The 15,387-nt window shown below is 52.4% G+C and overlaps 1 protein-coding gene across 3 annotated transcripts in view; it reads right to left on the reverse strand.

Annotated features, from left to right (window-relative positions):
• Positions 1–1,593: 1,593 nt before the first annotated feature.
• The window catches only part of CORO2A (coronin 2A), a 69,151-nt gene continuing 55,357 nt past the window's right edge, over positions 1,594–15,387 (reverse strand). For all 3 annotated transcript variants that reach the window (XM_054520351.2, XM_009244684.4, XM_054520350.2), the window contains exons 3-12: positions 15,174–15,290; positions 12,387–12,536; positions 10,632–10,811; positions 9,778–9,894; positions 8,551–8,655; positions 7,387–7,483; positions 6,200–6,312; positions 5,763–5,853; positions 4,156–4,430; positions 1,594–2,521 (exon numbers count right to left, since the gene is read on the reverse strand). In XM_054520351.2, coding sequence (XP_054376326.1) covers positions 2,390–2,521; positions 4,156–4,430; positions 5,763–5,853; positions 6,200–6,312; positions 7,387–7,483; positions 8,551–8,655; positions 9,778–9,894; positions 10,632–10,811; positions 12,387–12,536; positions 15,174–15,290 — 1,377 coding nt within the window. In that variant the 3' untranslated portion in view covers positions 1,594–2,389. The remainder of the gene's footprint in view (positions 2,522–4,155; positions 4,431–5,762; positions 5,854–6,199; positions 6,313–7,386; positions 7,484–8,550; positions 8,656–9,777; positions 9,895–10,631; positions 10,812–12,386; positions 12,537–15,173; positions 15,291–15,387) is intronic.

A 15,387-nucleotide genomic window follows, 5' to 3' on the forward strand; every position in this document is an offset into this window, starting at 1 on the left:
GAAACCTACCAGACTAGGTGGCCTCCTGCAGTCCCCACCTCAGCTCCAGAATCTAATTGCCCTGTGCAATGGAGATCATCTGCCCCTCCTTGGTAAGGAGGGACCAATTTCACTTCTAATCATTCCCAGTCTCTTGGTGGACTATTGTATTGACCACTGAACTTTAGAGTAGGGCTCAGAACACAGATTCACTAACGAGGGACAAAGAAAAGCTTTCAGGCTAGAAGGGAACTTTGGGACCATCTGGTCCTACTTCTTTACCTCGTATAGTCATTTCAGAAGACCTCCTGGTTAGGTGGCCAGAGGCTCTGCTGGCATGTCTCCAGTGATGGGGGCCCCCTACCTCCTGGGGGACTCTTCTGTTAACTAGGGCTGAAATCTGCCCACATCATCCTGCAGGAGGCAGGCTGTGTACCTGAGGGCCTTGGTGGTGGCAGTCAGCAGTCATGGGCACAGCTCTGAAGTCTGCGTCCCTCCATAAGGGACAGCATCTATCCATATCAGGCTGATTCTGGTTGGAAAGGTTGGTTTTGACTTCCTGCCTGTGTTGTAGAATTGGGTTGAATGCCTCTGACCCCTTGCCAGTGTCTGTTAGTTTCTGTAGCAAACCCAGATCACCCCACAGGTAGTTTTCTCTTAGGTCAAGGTTTCAGGTGGCAGATGCTGCAGAGAGCAGCTTGTTCCAGGGTACCCCTTGTTCAGATGAAGAAACTGAGACCAGAGAGGGCAGGACTTGCAAGAGGTCACTGAGTAAGCTGGGGCACAGCTGAGGCCAGAAGCAACAGATTTCTACTCTGTGGGCTGAGAACTGCATCAGACCCAAAACAGCAAAAAGACAGACCCAGAAAAGCAGGATCTCAGCCCAGCCCTGCCATGAAACAAATATCACTTGCCTCTATCTAGGCCTTAGTTTCCCCACCTGTAAAATGAGGAACTTGGGTCAAATCACTAGTTTTCAAACTTCTAAAAAATTTTTTTTTACTAGCGGAATTGTTTTTCATACTAGCCCAACATATAAAACAGAAGGGAGCTGTCTGGTTGGAACACAGTGTGGGGAAGGGAGACACAGCCTTCTTGCTTAGTCTTCCCCTATTCTCTCTCTCTTTTTTTTTTTTTTTTGGAGACGGAGTCTCGCTCTGTCACCCAGGCTGTAGTGCAGTCCGCAATCCTGGCTCACTGCAACCTCCACCTCCCAGGTTCAAGCAATTCTCCTATCTCAGCCTCCCGAATAGCAGGGATTACAGACGCTCACCACCACGGCTGGCTAATTTTTTTTTTTTTTTGAGACGGAGTCTCACTCTGTCACCCAGCCTGGAGTGAAGTGGAGTGATCTTGGTTCACTGCAACCTCTGCTTCCCAAGCTCAAGCGATTCTCCTGCCTCAGCCTCCCAAGTAGCTGGGATTACAGGCATGCACCACCATGCCTGGTTAATTTTTTATTTTTAGTAGAGACGGGGTTTCACCATGTTGGCCAGGCTGGTCTTGAACTCCTGACCTCAGAAGATCCGCCCAGCTTGGCCTCCCAAAGTTCTGGGATTACAGGCAAGAACCACCACGCCCTGCCTAATTTTGGTATTTTTAGTAGAGATGGGGTTTCACCATGTTGGCCAGGCTGATTTCTTTCTTTCTTTTTCTTTTTTTTTTTTGAGACAGACTTTTGCTCTTATTGCCCAGGCTAGAGTGCAGTGGCGCAATCTCGGCTCACTGCAACCCTCGCCTTCCGGTTTCAAGCAATTCTCCTGCCTCAGCCTCCCAAGTCGCTGGAATTACAGGTGACTGCCACCACGCCCAGCTAATTTTTTTGTATCTTTAGTAGAGGTGGGGTTTCACCATGTTGGTCAGGCTGGTCTCGAACTGCTGACCTCGTGATCCACCTGCCTCGGCCTCCCAACATGCTGGAATTACAGGCGTGAGCCACCACACCCGCTGAGGCCGGTTTCAAACTCCTGACCTCAAGCAATCCGCCCACCTCGGCCTCCCAAAGTGCTGGGATTACAGGCATGAGCCACTGCGTCTGGCCCAGTCTTCCCCTATTCTCTGGACCACAGTTTGAAAATCACAGACAGGTCAACCTAGGTCCTTCCAGCTCCAGTTTTCTACTGTGTTCTTTCCTCTTGAGAAGTTACAGCTCATCATGGGCCCTTAATAACAGAATTCAACAGAAGGCATCATCTGAAAACAAAGTCAATTCAGAAACTGTTGTTGCAAGAAGGCAAATAGAAAAACGGCACCATGTCCCACTGGAATCTCTTTCAGCGATGGAGAGTTTTGTTTTCTGGTAAAAAATATAGAAATAGTGGTTGTTCTTGGGGGGACTTATGGTTTGGTTCTAAACTTCCCCATGGAGCCGAGTGGTGTCCCTGAGGGTGAGGAGGGCAGAGGTCTCTGCTCAGAGCTGCTCTGAGCCCATCCGCAAGTTTTTGATCTCCAGTTCCAACTGTTTGGCCTGGACCTCTCGCTGGGTCAACAGCTCCCGGAGCCTTCGGATCTCCTCCTGTTGCCGGTAGAACATCTGCAGCAACTGGGGAAGAAAGATCGGAAGGCAGGATCACCAGGGTGTCAGGACACCAGCTGAAAGCTAAACCACTATCCCTCTTTGACTCAGAAAGGTGGAGGCGGTCACATTAACATGGCTGAGGCCTGATGGGGCTGTCACTGCATAGATTTTTTACAAACACCCTGTTTACTTCACCCAATAAATGAAATTCAAGAAGACTGGAATGTTTCAGATGTATTTTGCCTCCATAGATCCTCCGTGAAATAGAGGAAAGGATGCCTGGCTCTGAAGTCTGGGGATTGGTGTTTTCGCCATCACTGAACTGTGTGACTTTGGGCAAGTTACTTTCCCACTCTGAGCTTCCATTCCTTCCTCTGGGAAATGGGGTGAGAAAACTGTTGTCTGTGTAGAATGGGTGTTAGATATTGAGTGATGCCCTAAGGGCCTCGTTATCTCACTGGAACGTTGTGACACCCCTATAAGGGTGGCAGTGCTAGTGTTCCCACTGTACCACTGTGGAAACGGAAGCTTAGAGACATTCAGTCTCTGGGTCTGAGACCCTAAATTAGTACTCAGCAGAGCCAGGATCAGAATCCATCTGTGAGATGTCAGCCTCTGTGTTCTTAGCCACTACAGACTGACTTCCAGGGCTGTTGAGAGAATTCAATCACATGCTGTATCAAAGTGCCTACCCCAGGATCTGCCACACAGTAGGCACTAAACAAATGTGGACTTTGAAAGCACAGAAAATCCTATAATGTCAGAATTGGAAAGACTTTGATACCCACCAGGTCAAACCCTCTTCATTTTACAGATGGTTTCCCACTATCTTTTTTTTTTTTTTTTTTTTTTTTTTTGAGACGGAGTCTCACTCTGTTGCCCAGGCTGGAGCGCAGTGGTGTGATCCTGGCTCACTGCAGCCTCTGCCTCCTGGGTTCAAGCGATTCTCCTGCCTCAGCCTCCAGAGTAGCTGGGACTACAGGCACGCGCCACCATACCCAGCTAATTTTTGTATTTTTAGTAGAGACTGGGTTTCGCCATGTTGGCCAGGCTGGTCTCAAACTTCTGGCCTCAAGAGATCCACCTGCCTCGGCCTACCAAAGTGCTGGGATTACAGGTGTGAGCCACTGCACCTGGTCCCCATCATCTGTTTTTTTTTTTTTAAGATGGAGTCTTGCTCTGTTGCCCAGGCTAGAGTGCAGTGGTGTGATCTTGGCTCACTGCAACCTCCACCTCCCAGTTTCAAGCCATTCTCCTGCCTCAACCTCTTGAGTAGCTGGGACTACAGGTGTACGCCACCACACCCGGCTAATTTTTGTATTTTTAGTAGAGATGGGGTTTCACCATGTTGGCCAGGCTGGTCTTGAACTCCTGACCTCGTGATCTGCCCGCCTCGGCCTCCCAAAGTGCTGGGATTACAGGTGTGAGCCACTATGCCCGGCCTCCCACCATCTTTATGTATGCCCATCATTTTGGTATAAGATGGAGCTCACTGCCTGTTTGTTGAATGAATTAACAAAATGAGTCAAGCGACTAGGCCAGGCCACACAGCTGGCTATTCTTCTCATGCCTCATTTTCTCCCTTCTTCTCAGCCTGGATCTGTTCCCCTCCACCCCAGCTGCCCCATGTGAAAGGCCCACCCCGTCCTCTTTCACACCTCATTCTCTGTCTTTGGTGGGGGGCATTCGAAAACGTCAAAGCCATTTGTCAGCCAGGATTTCTTCTCCTCCAGCCTGTGTTCTGCTGCCCACCTTGGCGTCTTCTCCTCCAACAGGGAGGAAGACCTCCAGCCATCTTCTGCAGCCAGCTTTTCTGTCTGATTCAAGAGCCGGGGTGAGGCTGGGGCCATGGAATTGAAGACAGGTCTCTCTGCAGGCAGTGGGTGGGGTCTCAGGACCTCAGGGCCAGGCCTAAGGGACACCAGGATTGGGTCTGGAAGGGAAGCAGAGCTGTGTGAGGGCTGGGTGCCCATGGGCAGATGGGCATATGGGGCACCAATGACACAGGCAGGCATGCAGAGACACTCAGAGCCATGCAGACCCATGCAACATGTGTGGGAAATACAGCTACCTGTGGACAGGCCCAAACCCACAGAGCAGGGCTAACAGATACAAATACCCACGTGTGCCACCCTCAAAGTGAAGCTTGGTTTGTAGGAACAGCACGGTGCGTGCACTGAAGCAGCCCCCAAACACTTCAAGCTCACGTGAGACCTTGCCCTTGCTTTGTAAGGACAGTCCCACCCACACTGCACCCCACCATCTACCAAGTTCATTAGTTCTCTCACCACCTCCAAGAAGCAGGGGAGGCTGGCATCACGGCTACAGATGAGGAAACTGAGGCCCAGGGGACAAAACCTACTTAAGGTTATCCAAAACTAGGACTTGGCACTGGTCCGCTGCCCCCAAAGGCAGAGGCTCTTCCAGTACACCAGGAGGCCCGCTCAGCCACTTGGGTGGGGGTGAAGGAAGTTTGTGGGGGTGGAAGGGAGAGGGAGCAGCTGGGGTGGCTGCTTCTGCTGGGCTGGCCCTCGTTTTGGCAGGAGCGGGAGAGTGGCTCAGGACAGGCAGAGTGGGCAGAGGGACCTGGGTGGGGGTTGCTGCCTGGAGGGCTTCTTGGGTCAAGAAGAATCGCAAAAGGCCAGGCCCAGTGGCTCACGCCTGTAATCCCAGCACTTCGGGAGGCCGAGGCAGGTGGATCACTTGAGGTCAAGAGTTTGAGACCAGCCTGGCCAACATGGCGAAACCCCCATCTCTACTAATACAAAAAATTAGCTGGGCATGGTGGCACGTGCCTGTAGTCCCAGCTACTCAGGAGGCTGAGGCATGAGAATCACTTGAACCTGGGGGTGGGGTGGAGGTTGCAGCGAGCTGAGATTGTACCACTGCACTCCAGCCTGGGCAACAAAGCGAGACTCTGTCTCAACAACAACAACAAAAAGAATTGCAGAGGTAGGGGTGGGGAACAGGGACGGGGAGTCTGGCTGAGGTGGTCCAGGCACCCCGCATAGCCCCAGAGTGTAAAGAAGCTTTCCATGGGGCAAAGTCCCTTGAGTTGGAGTTTCCTGAGCTCTTGGGTCAAGCCCCCTGACTTTCTGGACCTGTATGTGACCATGATATCCACTGAGGACTGAAGGTCAAGGGCATGGCTTCTGAGGTTATGAGAGAAGAAGAATCCAGGCCCAACCCCTCTCAATTGCTTGGGGCCACTGGGCATGCCACGTTCCTGCCACATTTGCCTGGGCCTCTTCTCTGCCTTCCTCACCTCGATTCATCCCACTGAGCCACTCCTGGGCCGTCAGGGAGGGCTGGGCCCCTGCTGTTGGAGGGTATATGTCCTCTTGGTAAGATTCCGACTGCAGGAGAAATCCAGACAGTGAGGAGGGTGGTAGGGTAGGCTGCTCAGATGGGAAGGACCCTTAGAGCTGGGAGTCCAGGCTCTCCCCAACCCCTGCTGAATTGAGGAAACTGAGGCCCAGAGAACAAAGGGACTTGCCCAAGGTCACGCAGCAGCTCAAGAACAGAGGTGGACCGAGACCCAGGACTCCTGACGCCCACTGATGTCACACTGGCTGTGAGAAAGGCCACTCTGTGGCTGCCCCATGAACGTGGGCTCCAGGCTCTGGTGCCCGACAGCCCTGGGTCTGTCTTCTCCAGGACAGGTTCCCCACCTCCCTCCCACGCGGTCCCCACTGCCCTTACCCGCCGGGGCACAATCATGGAGATGGGCTCGATGAGGCTTTTGGTTGTGATCAGCTTGTAGAAGCGGAAGATCTCGCAGGAGGACACGTCGAGTCCTCTCTTTGGCATGACACCTGCAGGCAGACAGGGAGGGCCAAGAGGTTCTGGCTAGGCTGGGGCCACAGTGCGAGGGCCAAAGCCAGGCTGCACACCTGGACCTGAACAGAAGCCAGCCTCCTCCCAGAAAACAGCTCAGGGCCAAATACCTACACTGGGCTGGGCCCTATGTTGGGAAACGGAGTTGAATTAATCAGACTCTTCACCTTCAAAGGTTTAAATTATTTTAGCTAAACTTTTTTTTCTTTTTGAGACAAGGTGTCACTCTGTTGCCCAGGCTGGAGTGCAGTGGCACAATCATAGCTCACTGCAGTCTCACACTCCTGGGCTCAAGCGATCCTCCTGCCTTAGCCTCCCAAGTAGCTGAGACCACAGGTATGCACCTCAATTTTTTTATTTATTTGTAGAGACAGGAGTCTCACTTTGTTGCCCAGGCTAGGCTCGAACTCCTAGGCTCAAGTGATCCTCCAGCCTTGGCCTCCCAAAGTGCTGGATTAGCTGAACTTTTATAGGCAGTTTGCTCTGCTTAAGGTTCCCCATCTCCATCCCCACAGCTCCTGTGACCCAAATGCTCTTAATCAAACTACTCCAGATTCCTTTTGAGTAGGGTTAGCACGGTGCATCTTTCTCTAGTCCTTTACTTTTAATCTAGCCATGTCTTTATGTTTAAAGTGGGTTTCTTGTAGATTACAGAAATATAGCTGTGTTTTTAATCCTCAAGCACACTTAGAAAGGAACTGAGGACTGCTTCCTAGAGGCTCTTTTAGGTCAGCCCTTTCCATCTCTGCTCTTGTGGTAACTGCTTAACCTTGACCTAGAACACATCCCTCTTTCCCCTGCTGGGCTCTGCTTCCTCTTTCAGTTCCTCCAATGTTGCCTCCTCTGAGAAGCCTCCCGACTTCCTCCTTTGTGCTGTTGCACATGTCAAGTACAGCCCCCACCAAGTCAGAGTGTTGCTATGCTGTCTCTCCTCTCATCGGACTCATCCCTGTCTCCCCAGACCCCGCACTGAAGCCCTGACCCCGATTCTTCCACCTCGGCCTCCCGAAGTGCTGGGATTACAGGCATGAACTTCAGTGTCCCTCACTCACCGATCCCCTTCTGTGGGTTATAGGAGCGGTACTCAGTCAGGTAGCTCAGGTGAGGCTTGTCAGCGCTCACCTCGTAGTAGCGGATGTTGCCATCTCCCTGAGGAGGAGGAGGAGGAGGAAGAGGAGGGTGAGATTCAGAGCTGGAGCTCATCAGCTCATCAGCAACCCAGCCATGCAGCAAAAACCTGGCTTTTTTTGATTATCGGCAAACCCATCTCACTCAAGGGAACACCAGGAAACCGGGGGCCCTGTCACCAAGGCAGGAGGGTGATGAGGGGATCTTCATTTTGTTTTATATTTTATCTTATTTTTTTGAGACAGGGTCTCAGTTTATTGCCCAGGCTGGAGAGCAGTAGTGCAATCACAGCTCATTGCAACCTCCTGGGCTCAAGCCATCTTCCCGCCTCAGCCTCCCGAGTAGCTGGGAGCACAGGTGTGTGCCACCACGCCTGGCTCATTTTTTATTTTTTCGTTTTCGTAGACATGGGGTCTTACTATGCTGCCCAGGCTGGCCTTGAACTCCTGGGCTCAAGTGATTCTCCCACCTTGGCCTCCCAAAGTGCTGGAATTATAGGCATGAGCCACTGTGCTGGGCCTGGGCCCTTATTTTAATATTCAATCCTCCCCCACCATGACGCAAAGCCCACCCTTGTTCCTCTAAGACAGAAGCTCTGGGAAGACAAGTCCAAATCCCGCTCCTATCTGAGAGCAGCAGCAAAAGTCACAACTGGGGTGGCCTCAGAGGTCATCCAGAAGGTCTTACCATGGGGGACATTTCTGGTTGTCATAATGACTTGGATGAAGGGGGAGAGATGCTGTTCTTGGCATTGGTGGGCAGGGGCCAGGGCTGCCAGATATGGGATAGTCCTACCCAGTGGAGACCTGTTCTGCCCCCAGTTCAGCAGGTGCCCCTGCTGAGAAACACCAATGGTCCCCCCATATCTGGGCCTGGAGTTGGGAAGAGACAAGGTCAAGGTGTCCAGCCAGAGCCCTGGCTCCAGGTGTTCCTAGGGAACCAGGAGGGTGGGATGGGTTCCTTCTCACAGGGGAAGAGTGGCCAGCGAGGCCTGCCCGTCCCTGCCCTGTGCTCCCAACGGCCCCAGGTTGCTGTCTGCCCCTGTCTCAGGGGTCCAGGCAGTCACCTCCCTCCCGTGCCAAGCCGACCTTCCCCACCACGTAGAGCATGTTGGTGTCTGCGTCATAGAAGGGAAACAGCACGCCCGAGGAGCCATCCAGGTCCTCCTCCATCAGAGGCACAGAGAGGTTATCCTGCAGGGGAAGAGGAGGCAGGGAAGGCCTGGGTCACTCCTGGGGGCCCTCAGTGGTGCTCCCGGAGATAAGAATTCCTGCCATGGTGCTCTGGGCGAGAGTGTGTGTGTCAGAGAAAAAGGGTGATTTTTTTATATGTGTGTGCTGGGGGAAGATGTCCCTGGTTCTTGAGTTCCAATGTGTGGGCTACTGTCTAGTGGAGATGACATCTTAAAGGCACTAAAATGCTGCTGCCACCTATTTTGTCAGCTTTCTGCCCTTAACAAATCACTTTTTTTTTTTTTTGAGACAAGGTCTAACTGTAACCCAGGCTGGAGTGCAGTGGTGCGATCATAGCTCACTGCAGCCTCAAACTCTTGGGCTCAAGCGATCCTCTCGCCTCAGTCTCCCAAGTAGCTGGGATTATAGACATGCACCACTGTACCCAGCTGATTTTTGGCAGAGATGGGGGTCTTGCTGTGTAGCTCAGGCTGGTCTCAAATTCGTGGCCTCAAGTGATCCTCCCGCCATGGCCTTCCGAAGTGCTGGGATTACACGCATGTACCACCACGCCTGGCCATAACAAATCACTTTTGACACACCCGATCTCATTCCAATCTTCTCCTACCTGTTTTTTAAAATTTATTTTAATAGATGAAGAAGGAGACTCAGAGAGAAAGTGTGATTTGTCCAGTCTTTGAAACTCTGTCAAATGCTCCCTCAAAACACTACCGCCAGCTTGGCCCTCACCCTACCCGGCTCCACCCTCAGCTGTCCCGATGAAAGCTCCTTCTCCCCATACCCGTTAGTACCTCATTTGCTCCAGGTGCACTCTCTGCCCAGATGGCCCTCTCCTTCTCCCTTCCTCCTAGTCCTGGTCCCAGACTCAGCTACCTCCCCTCCTCTAGCCAACGGCCTCCCCTGGGTCCTGACCCATCTCCCTCCTTGGGTGGCAAGATGCACAGGGTCCGGGCTCGCCTGGGGATGTCGGCATCTCCCTGCTATTCATCCCCGGATCCCCAGCACCTGGCAGTCTACGCTAAATGTGTGTCATAAATGGGTGTCTGAATGAATGCATGCATGAATGAATGACGCTGGCTCTCAGCTGAGGGGTGATGATGAGGGGTGGGGTGCAGCCCTCACCTGGTCCCACAGGGCCACCTGCCGGTTGTTCCATCGGGATGTGCCCGTGGACATCAGCTTCTTCAGGTTCCCCAGAAACAGCACCTTGCTGGCCCGGTGCCCTTTGTAGCTGGCCTCCTGGAGGGACATGTGTGGTCGGTATTGGAGAGACGCTGGAGGATCAGTGGGCAGCTGGGGTTTCTGGCCTCCCTGCTTTGCTTATGCCGCCGCTCCACCTGGGAGGCCTCCCTTTCTCACCCTAGCTCTGCCTGGAGATTCTTCCCAGGGACACCACCTGGATCCCTCTCATCCACATGGAGTCTCTCCCCACTATCTGTGTTAAGAGTTATTTTTCTGAGCAAGAACAGAAGCAAACTTCTGCCCAGCTCCCTGTTCTTGCTGAAAGAGTATCAGGCATCCCTACAGGGGCGGGCACTGTCACCTGGCCTGTCTTATCTAATCCTCGGAGAGGAAGGACTAACAGCCCATTGTTGCAAATGAGAAAACAGAGGCTCAGAGCAGGAAGTGCTTGCCCAAGGCTGCACAGTGGCTAAACAGTGGTATCGTTGCCTCTCCTGACCCCCTGGCCAGAGCTGAAGCAGGCCAACAAGCTTTGGAGTCAGACCAGGTTCAGATCCCAGCTCTCCAAGGGGGTGAGTCATTTCATCTCTCACAGGCCTCAGTTTTCTCATCTGCAAAATGGAAAGGACATATCCCACCTTCCAGCAATCCCGAGAGGACAGACGGGGATGCTGCCTGTGAAGGCGCGGCTCAGATGCTGACAGCATCACTGTCCTGTTCTCTGAAGCCTCTCCCTGTCCCCACTCTGCCCCTTGCTCCTCTGAGCCTGAGCCAGCCCCTGGCCCAGCACTGACCTGGAGGACGGTCCCTGCTCGGGGGTCAATAACCCGAATCTTGCGGTCTTTGCAGGTGGTGGCCAGTAGGCTGCCGTTGGTGTTGAAGGACATGGAGAGGATCACATCTTGGTGACAGCTAATTGTACTCATGGGGCTTGTGATGAGAGACTCCTTTGTATCCAGGTTCCAGATCATCACCTGCATGGCAGAGAGCCAGCTCTGAGCACAGGGGCCACACCGCCCCTGGGCCCCACGTCACATGCTGGCCAGGATGCAGTGAAACACAGTATCCCCAGGAGGGTGGCGCAGCTGGCAGCCTGGCCAAGAAGCCTCGGTGGGAGGATGATGTGCAGGCTGAAGCTGCTTGTGGCAGGAGGGGGAATCCCAGGGCCAGGCTGTCTAGTGGTGAAAGGAAAACGCCACCTGCCTCTGAGCAACAAAACATCCATGCTGGGAGGACCCCAGGGAACCAGCTAATCCAGGCGGTTTCAGTTATTAGCAGCAGTTTACACCTCCCACAGATCAACAGGGCTGTATGTTTAGCTGCACAGGCTGTGCATGCAGAGCTCCAGGGCAATCCATTCCTATAGACTAGAATGTGACTAGTGCCCCCTGAAGTTGGGTATAGAAGAAGCAGCGCAAACACACACAGCAGCTCTGCAGACAGCCCATACAAACAGATGAGAAAGCGCTGTGGATCGGAAGAGCGAGGGCCTAGGTTCCCTCAGTGCTCCCCACAACCATTTTAGTTATTTATTTTTGAGACAGGATTGCCCAGGCTGCAGTACAGTGGCATGATCATGGCTCACTGTAGCATCAACCTCCTAGGCTCAAGTGATCCTTCCACCTCAGCCTCCTGAGTAGCTGGGACTACTTGACACATGCTACCACACCTGGCTAATTTTTTCTATTTTGTTGTAGAGACGGGGTCTCACTATGTTGGCTGGTCTCAAACTCTTGGGCTCAAGTGATCCTCCCACCTCAGCCTCTCAAACTGTTGGGATTACAGGTGTGAGCCACCATGTCCAGCCCCCACCTCCCTTTTATCCATCACAGAGGGTCCTGAGGTGTCTCTGTAAACCCCCATAGTATCAAAAGGAAAGAACTGAAAGGCCACAGCTATGGTGCCACCAATTCCGTTTGTGTACAGATTGGGAAACTGAGGCCTAGAGAAGTCAAGGCACTTTCCCAGGCTATAGTGCAGGTCAGAGACTGAGTTGGAATAGAATCAAGGTCTCCTGTACTGTGGGTCCCAATCTACAGGGCCTACTGCCTGCATGCTTGGTTGTCAGTGGAGCAGGGTGGGGGGAACGATTTCCTGGGCAGTGCCATCCCATCCCCTCCAGGCAGGCTGTAATGAGTTGAACAGGGTTCCCCCAAAACTCATGTCCACTTGGAACCTCAGAATATGCCCTTATTTGGAAATGGGGTCTTCGTTGCTGAAATGAGTTAAGATGAGATCATAATGGATTAGGTGGGCCCTAAATCCAATGAGAGTTGCTCTGCTCTTCCTATAAGGAAGACAGGTACATAGACAGAAGGCCAACTGAAGACACAAACAGAGCCTGGAGTGACGCAGCTATAGCCAAGGACGCCTGGAGCCACCAGAAGCTGGGAGAGGCATGGAAGGGTTCTTCCCTAGGGCATCTGGAGGGAGCTGGCTCTCCCAACACCTTGATTTTCGATTTCTGGTCTCCAGAATTGTGACAGAATTGTATTCCAGTTTGTGGGAACTTGTTGGGGCTGCCCCAGAGAAAGAATAACCAGACTCACCTTGTAGTCATAGCCAGCACTGAAGAGGATGTTGGCGGCCGTGGGGTGCCACTCCACCTGGCCCACTCTGCGTGCATGGCCCACGAGCTCCTTCCTGCAGGCCGTGAGGTTCCTGGTCAGCAGCTGCTTGGGGATGCTCCAGATCTTAATCTGGGAGGGGAGACATGGCCCAAGGCAGCATTAGCCAGGGCACCTTGGCACCATCACCAGCCTAAGCCACAGATCTGGCAGTGACCAGCGGAAGGACCAAGGGAGCTCTCTCCATAGCCACCTCCCACTCAGTGGCTATGGGCACTGAGGGGCAGTGGAGGGGCAGCTGAGGGTCCTCAGAGGGACAGGGGCTTCCCCAAGCTCCTCCAGCCCGAGCAGGGGCCAGCACTGACCAGGGATGAGTCTAGGCCTCCAAATCTGCCCTTGAGAGATCTTTGTCATCCTGCTGGCCTGAGGTGGTGGGCAGGTGGCTGGGTTTCAGGCCTGTCTCCTAAGCTAGGACATCCCCCAAAGTACAGTGTTCTACACCCTTCTTGTGCCAGAGGCCCAGGGTCGAGCCTCAAATGCCAGGATGAAGGGTTTAGGCTGCATCCTCAGGGCACTAGGGAGCCGGCGAGGTCTCTGCAGCAGGGCAGGGACAAACTTCTTGCTTTGGAGGTGCACCCTGGATGGCCTGCAAGAGGAAACTCTGAAGGTCAGGAGGCTAGGCTGGATGGGGTCATAGGCCTGTATTTCATGGTGAGGGCCTGAGAAGAGGCGCTGGGACTTCCTTCCAGAGTAGTGTTGTCTGAAGATGGAGGGGGCTCCCATGGCAGAGAGTAAGCTCCCTGTCACGGAGGTACACAAATGGAGTACAAGGTGAGCCTGGGATACTGCTGACTTGATCTTCCTTATTGGTCCTGCAAGGTCCTCTGGCCCCTAGTTGATTGTATGCACTGTTTCCCTTAGAGGTATACAGGTTTTTCAGGTAGACAACTTTGCTTTCAATTCAGCAAATATTTATTTCCTGGTCATCTTGGATTTAAAACCAGGAAGCCAACCCCAGGAGAGTAGTGACAGGCTCCAGATACTTCGGTCTGATGAGGGCTGTCACTGCATAGAACCCCAGAAAGAAGACACACTCTGAACAGGTGTGTTTGGAAGATGCAGGTACCACCCGCAACACTGAAGCAGAGAAGACTCCCCAGTGCTAGAGGAGCAACCGTGCCCTCCAGGCCCTGAAGGCAGGGAGGAACAGGAATGAATTCACTCCATAAATTCACGGTGGGCATAGCTTCGGGGAGGAAAGCCCCTTCCTTCTTCAGTCCCCCAACAGTCATGTCCTGCCTTGGGGCATCAGGGAAGGGGCAGTGGCAGGCAATGAGGCTAGCAAGAGATTTAATAAAGATCTTGATGGGAGCCTTCAAAGCAGTCCTGAAAAGGCAGGTATTACAAAAGTGGGGACAGTTTCAGATATTTGATATCCTGCCAGAGGCCCTATACTCCCTGGAGACAGGGCCAATTCTCACAGGACCTGACTGCCCCTTTGGTGAAATCACCTTGGCAGACACTGTCCTTTACGTTCCTCAGCATCTGCTATATGGAAACCGACACAAATCCTCTTTGAATTTTCTGCCTTCCTTTCCTGATGAACTGGTCTGCTTCTTTTGATCTAACTGAAGGTTTTGCAATACATTCTATTGCCCATTTTGCCTTGGCTGCCAGGTAGCTCTTAGCTAAACTAGGGGCTTAGCTGCTGCAACCCTCCTTAGCCGTCATTTCTAGTATTTCCTCACTTTCTCCATCTGTGGCTGCTTCTCTTTAAAGATGTGTCACAGCACATTGGAAAAAGAATGGGCTGTGGAACCAGACAGGCCTCAGTCTGAAGTCTGGCTCTGCCTCCCACAGGCTGTGTAACATTAGGCAAATTGCTGTACCTCTCTGATCCTCAGCTTCTCCATCAGAAAAATATCCTACCTTGTGGGGTTGCTGGGGAGACTGTGAAATGATAAGTGTGATGACAGTTAGGAATACAGTGGGCTCACAATAAATGGTGACAATGACTTTTATCTTTATTTTAATCATCTGATCATATCTGTGTTTTTTAATTTTTTAGTAGAGACAGGGTCTCACTATGTTGCCTAGGTTAGTCTCCAACTCCTGGCCTCAAGTGATTCTCCCACCTCAGCCTCCCAAAGTGCTGGGATTACAGGTGTGAGCCACTGAACCTGGCATATCTGTGGTTCTTGTCTTAAGCCATACCCACCATATTTTAGAAGTAGGTAAAAAATGAATTGTAAATAAGTAACACTGAACATTGTTGGGGCAGGGATGATAACCCTGGTACAGAACACAGGCTCAAAAAAGTGAGTGAGACTGAAGCTGCTGGAATGGTTTTAGTGTCCACATTCATCCAAGGCCCTCACAGCCTTTTACAGCTTGCTTCCTCACTGTGGGATTAAGTGGAACATCTTTTCTGATCACCATAAAAATGCCCCTCATAGCCTTTTATAGCTCCCCAAAGGATGGGTTTTCCCATCGGAATATACATTTTCACTAGGCTTTATTAGCTGGGTGGAGCTATTATGCCCATTTTACAGGTGGGGAACTAAGGCCCATAGAGAGGAAGGGTGGTGCCGCTAGTCCTACAGCACCAAGAATGTCTCCTCCTCTACCTAACTTAACACCTCCCCATACAGTGACCTCACCTCCGCGATGGAGTCAGGGGCACCAGAGCCAAGAACAGGTACTGTTCCACCCCAACCACCCCAATCCCACTCTTCAGGAAGGGGAAGCCCCTCAGGGGCTGACACTCACTGTGGCATCTTCAGAACAGGAGGCGATCTCAAAATCATCAAAAGGGTTCCACTTGACATCCAAAACGTTGCCTCTGTGCCCGCAGACCTTTGGGTAGTGGGGGTCCAACTTCCCTGTCTGCAAGACAGTGCCCAGGAGGGTTGGGGAGGAGGTGGATTCCACATTAGCATCTGGACAGTCACGTAGTCAGTCAGCAACCAGTCAACAGGAAAAC

This window comes from Pongo abelii, chromosome 13, assembly GCF_028885655.2.
Source record: "Pongo abelii isolate AG06213 chromosome 13, NHGRI_mPonAbe1-v2.0_pri, whole genome shotgun sequence".
Taxonomy (NCBI): Eukaryota; Metazoa; Chordata; class Mammalia; order Primates; family Hominidae; genus Pongo; species Pongo abelii.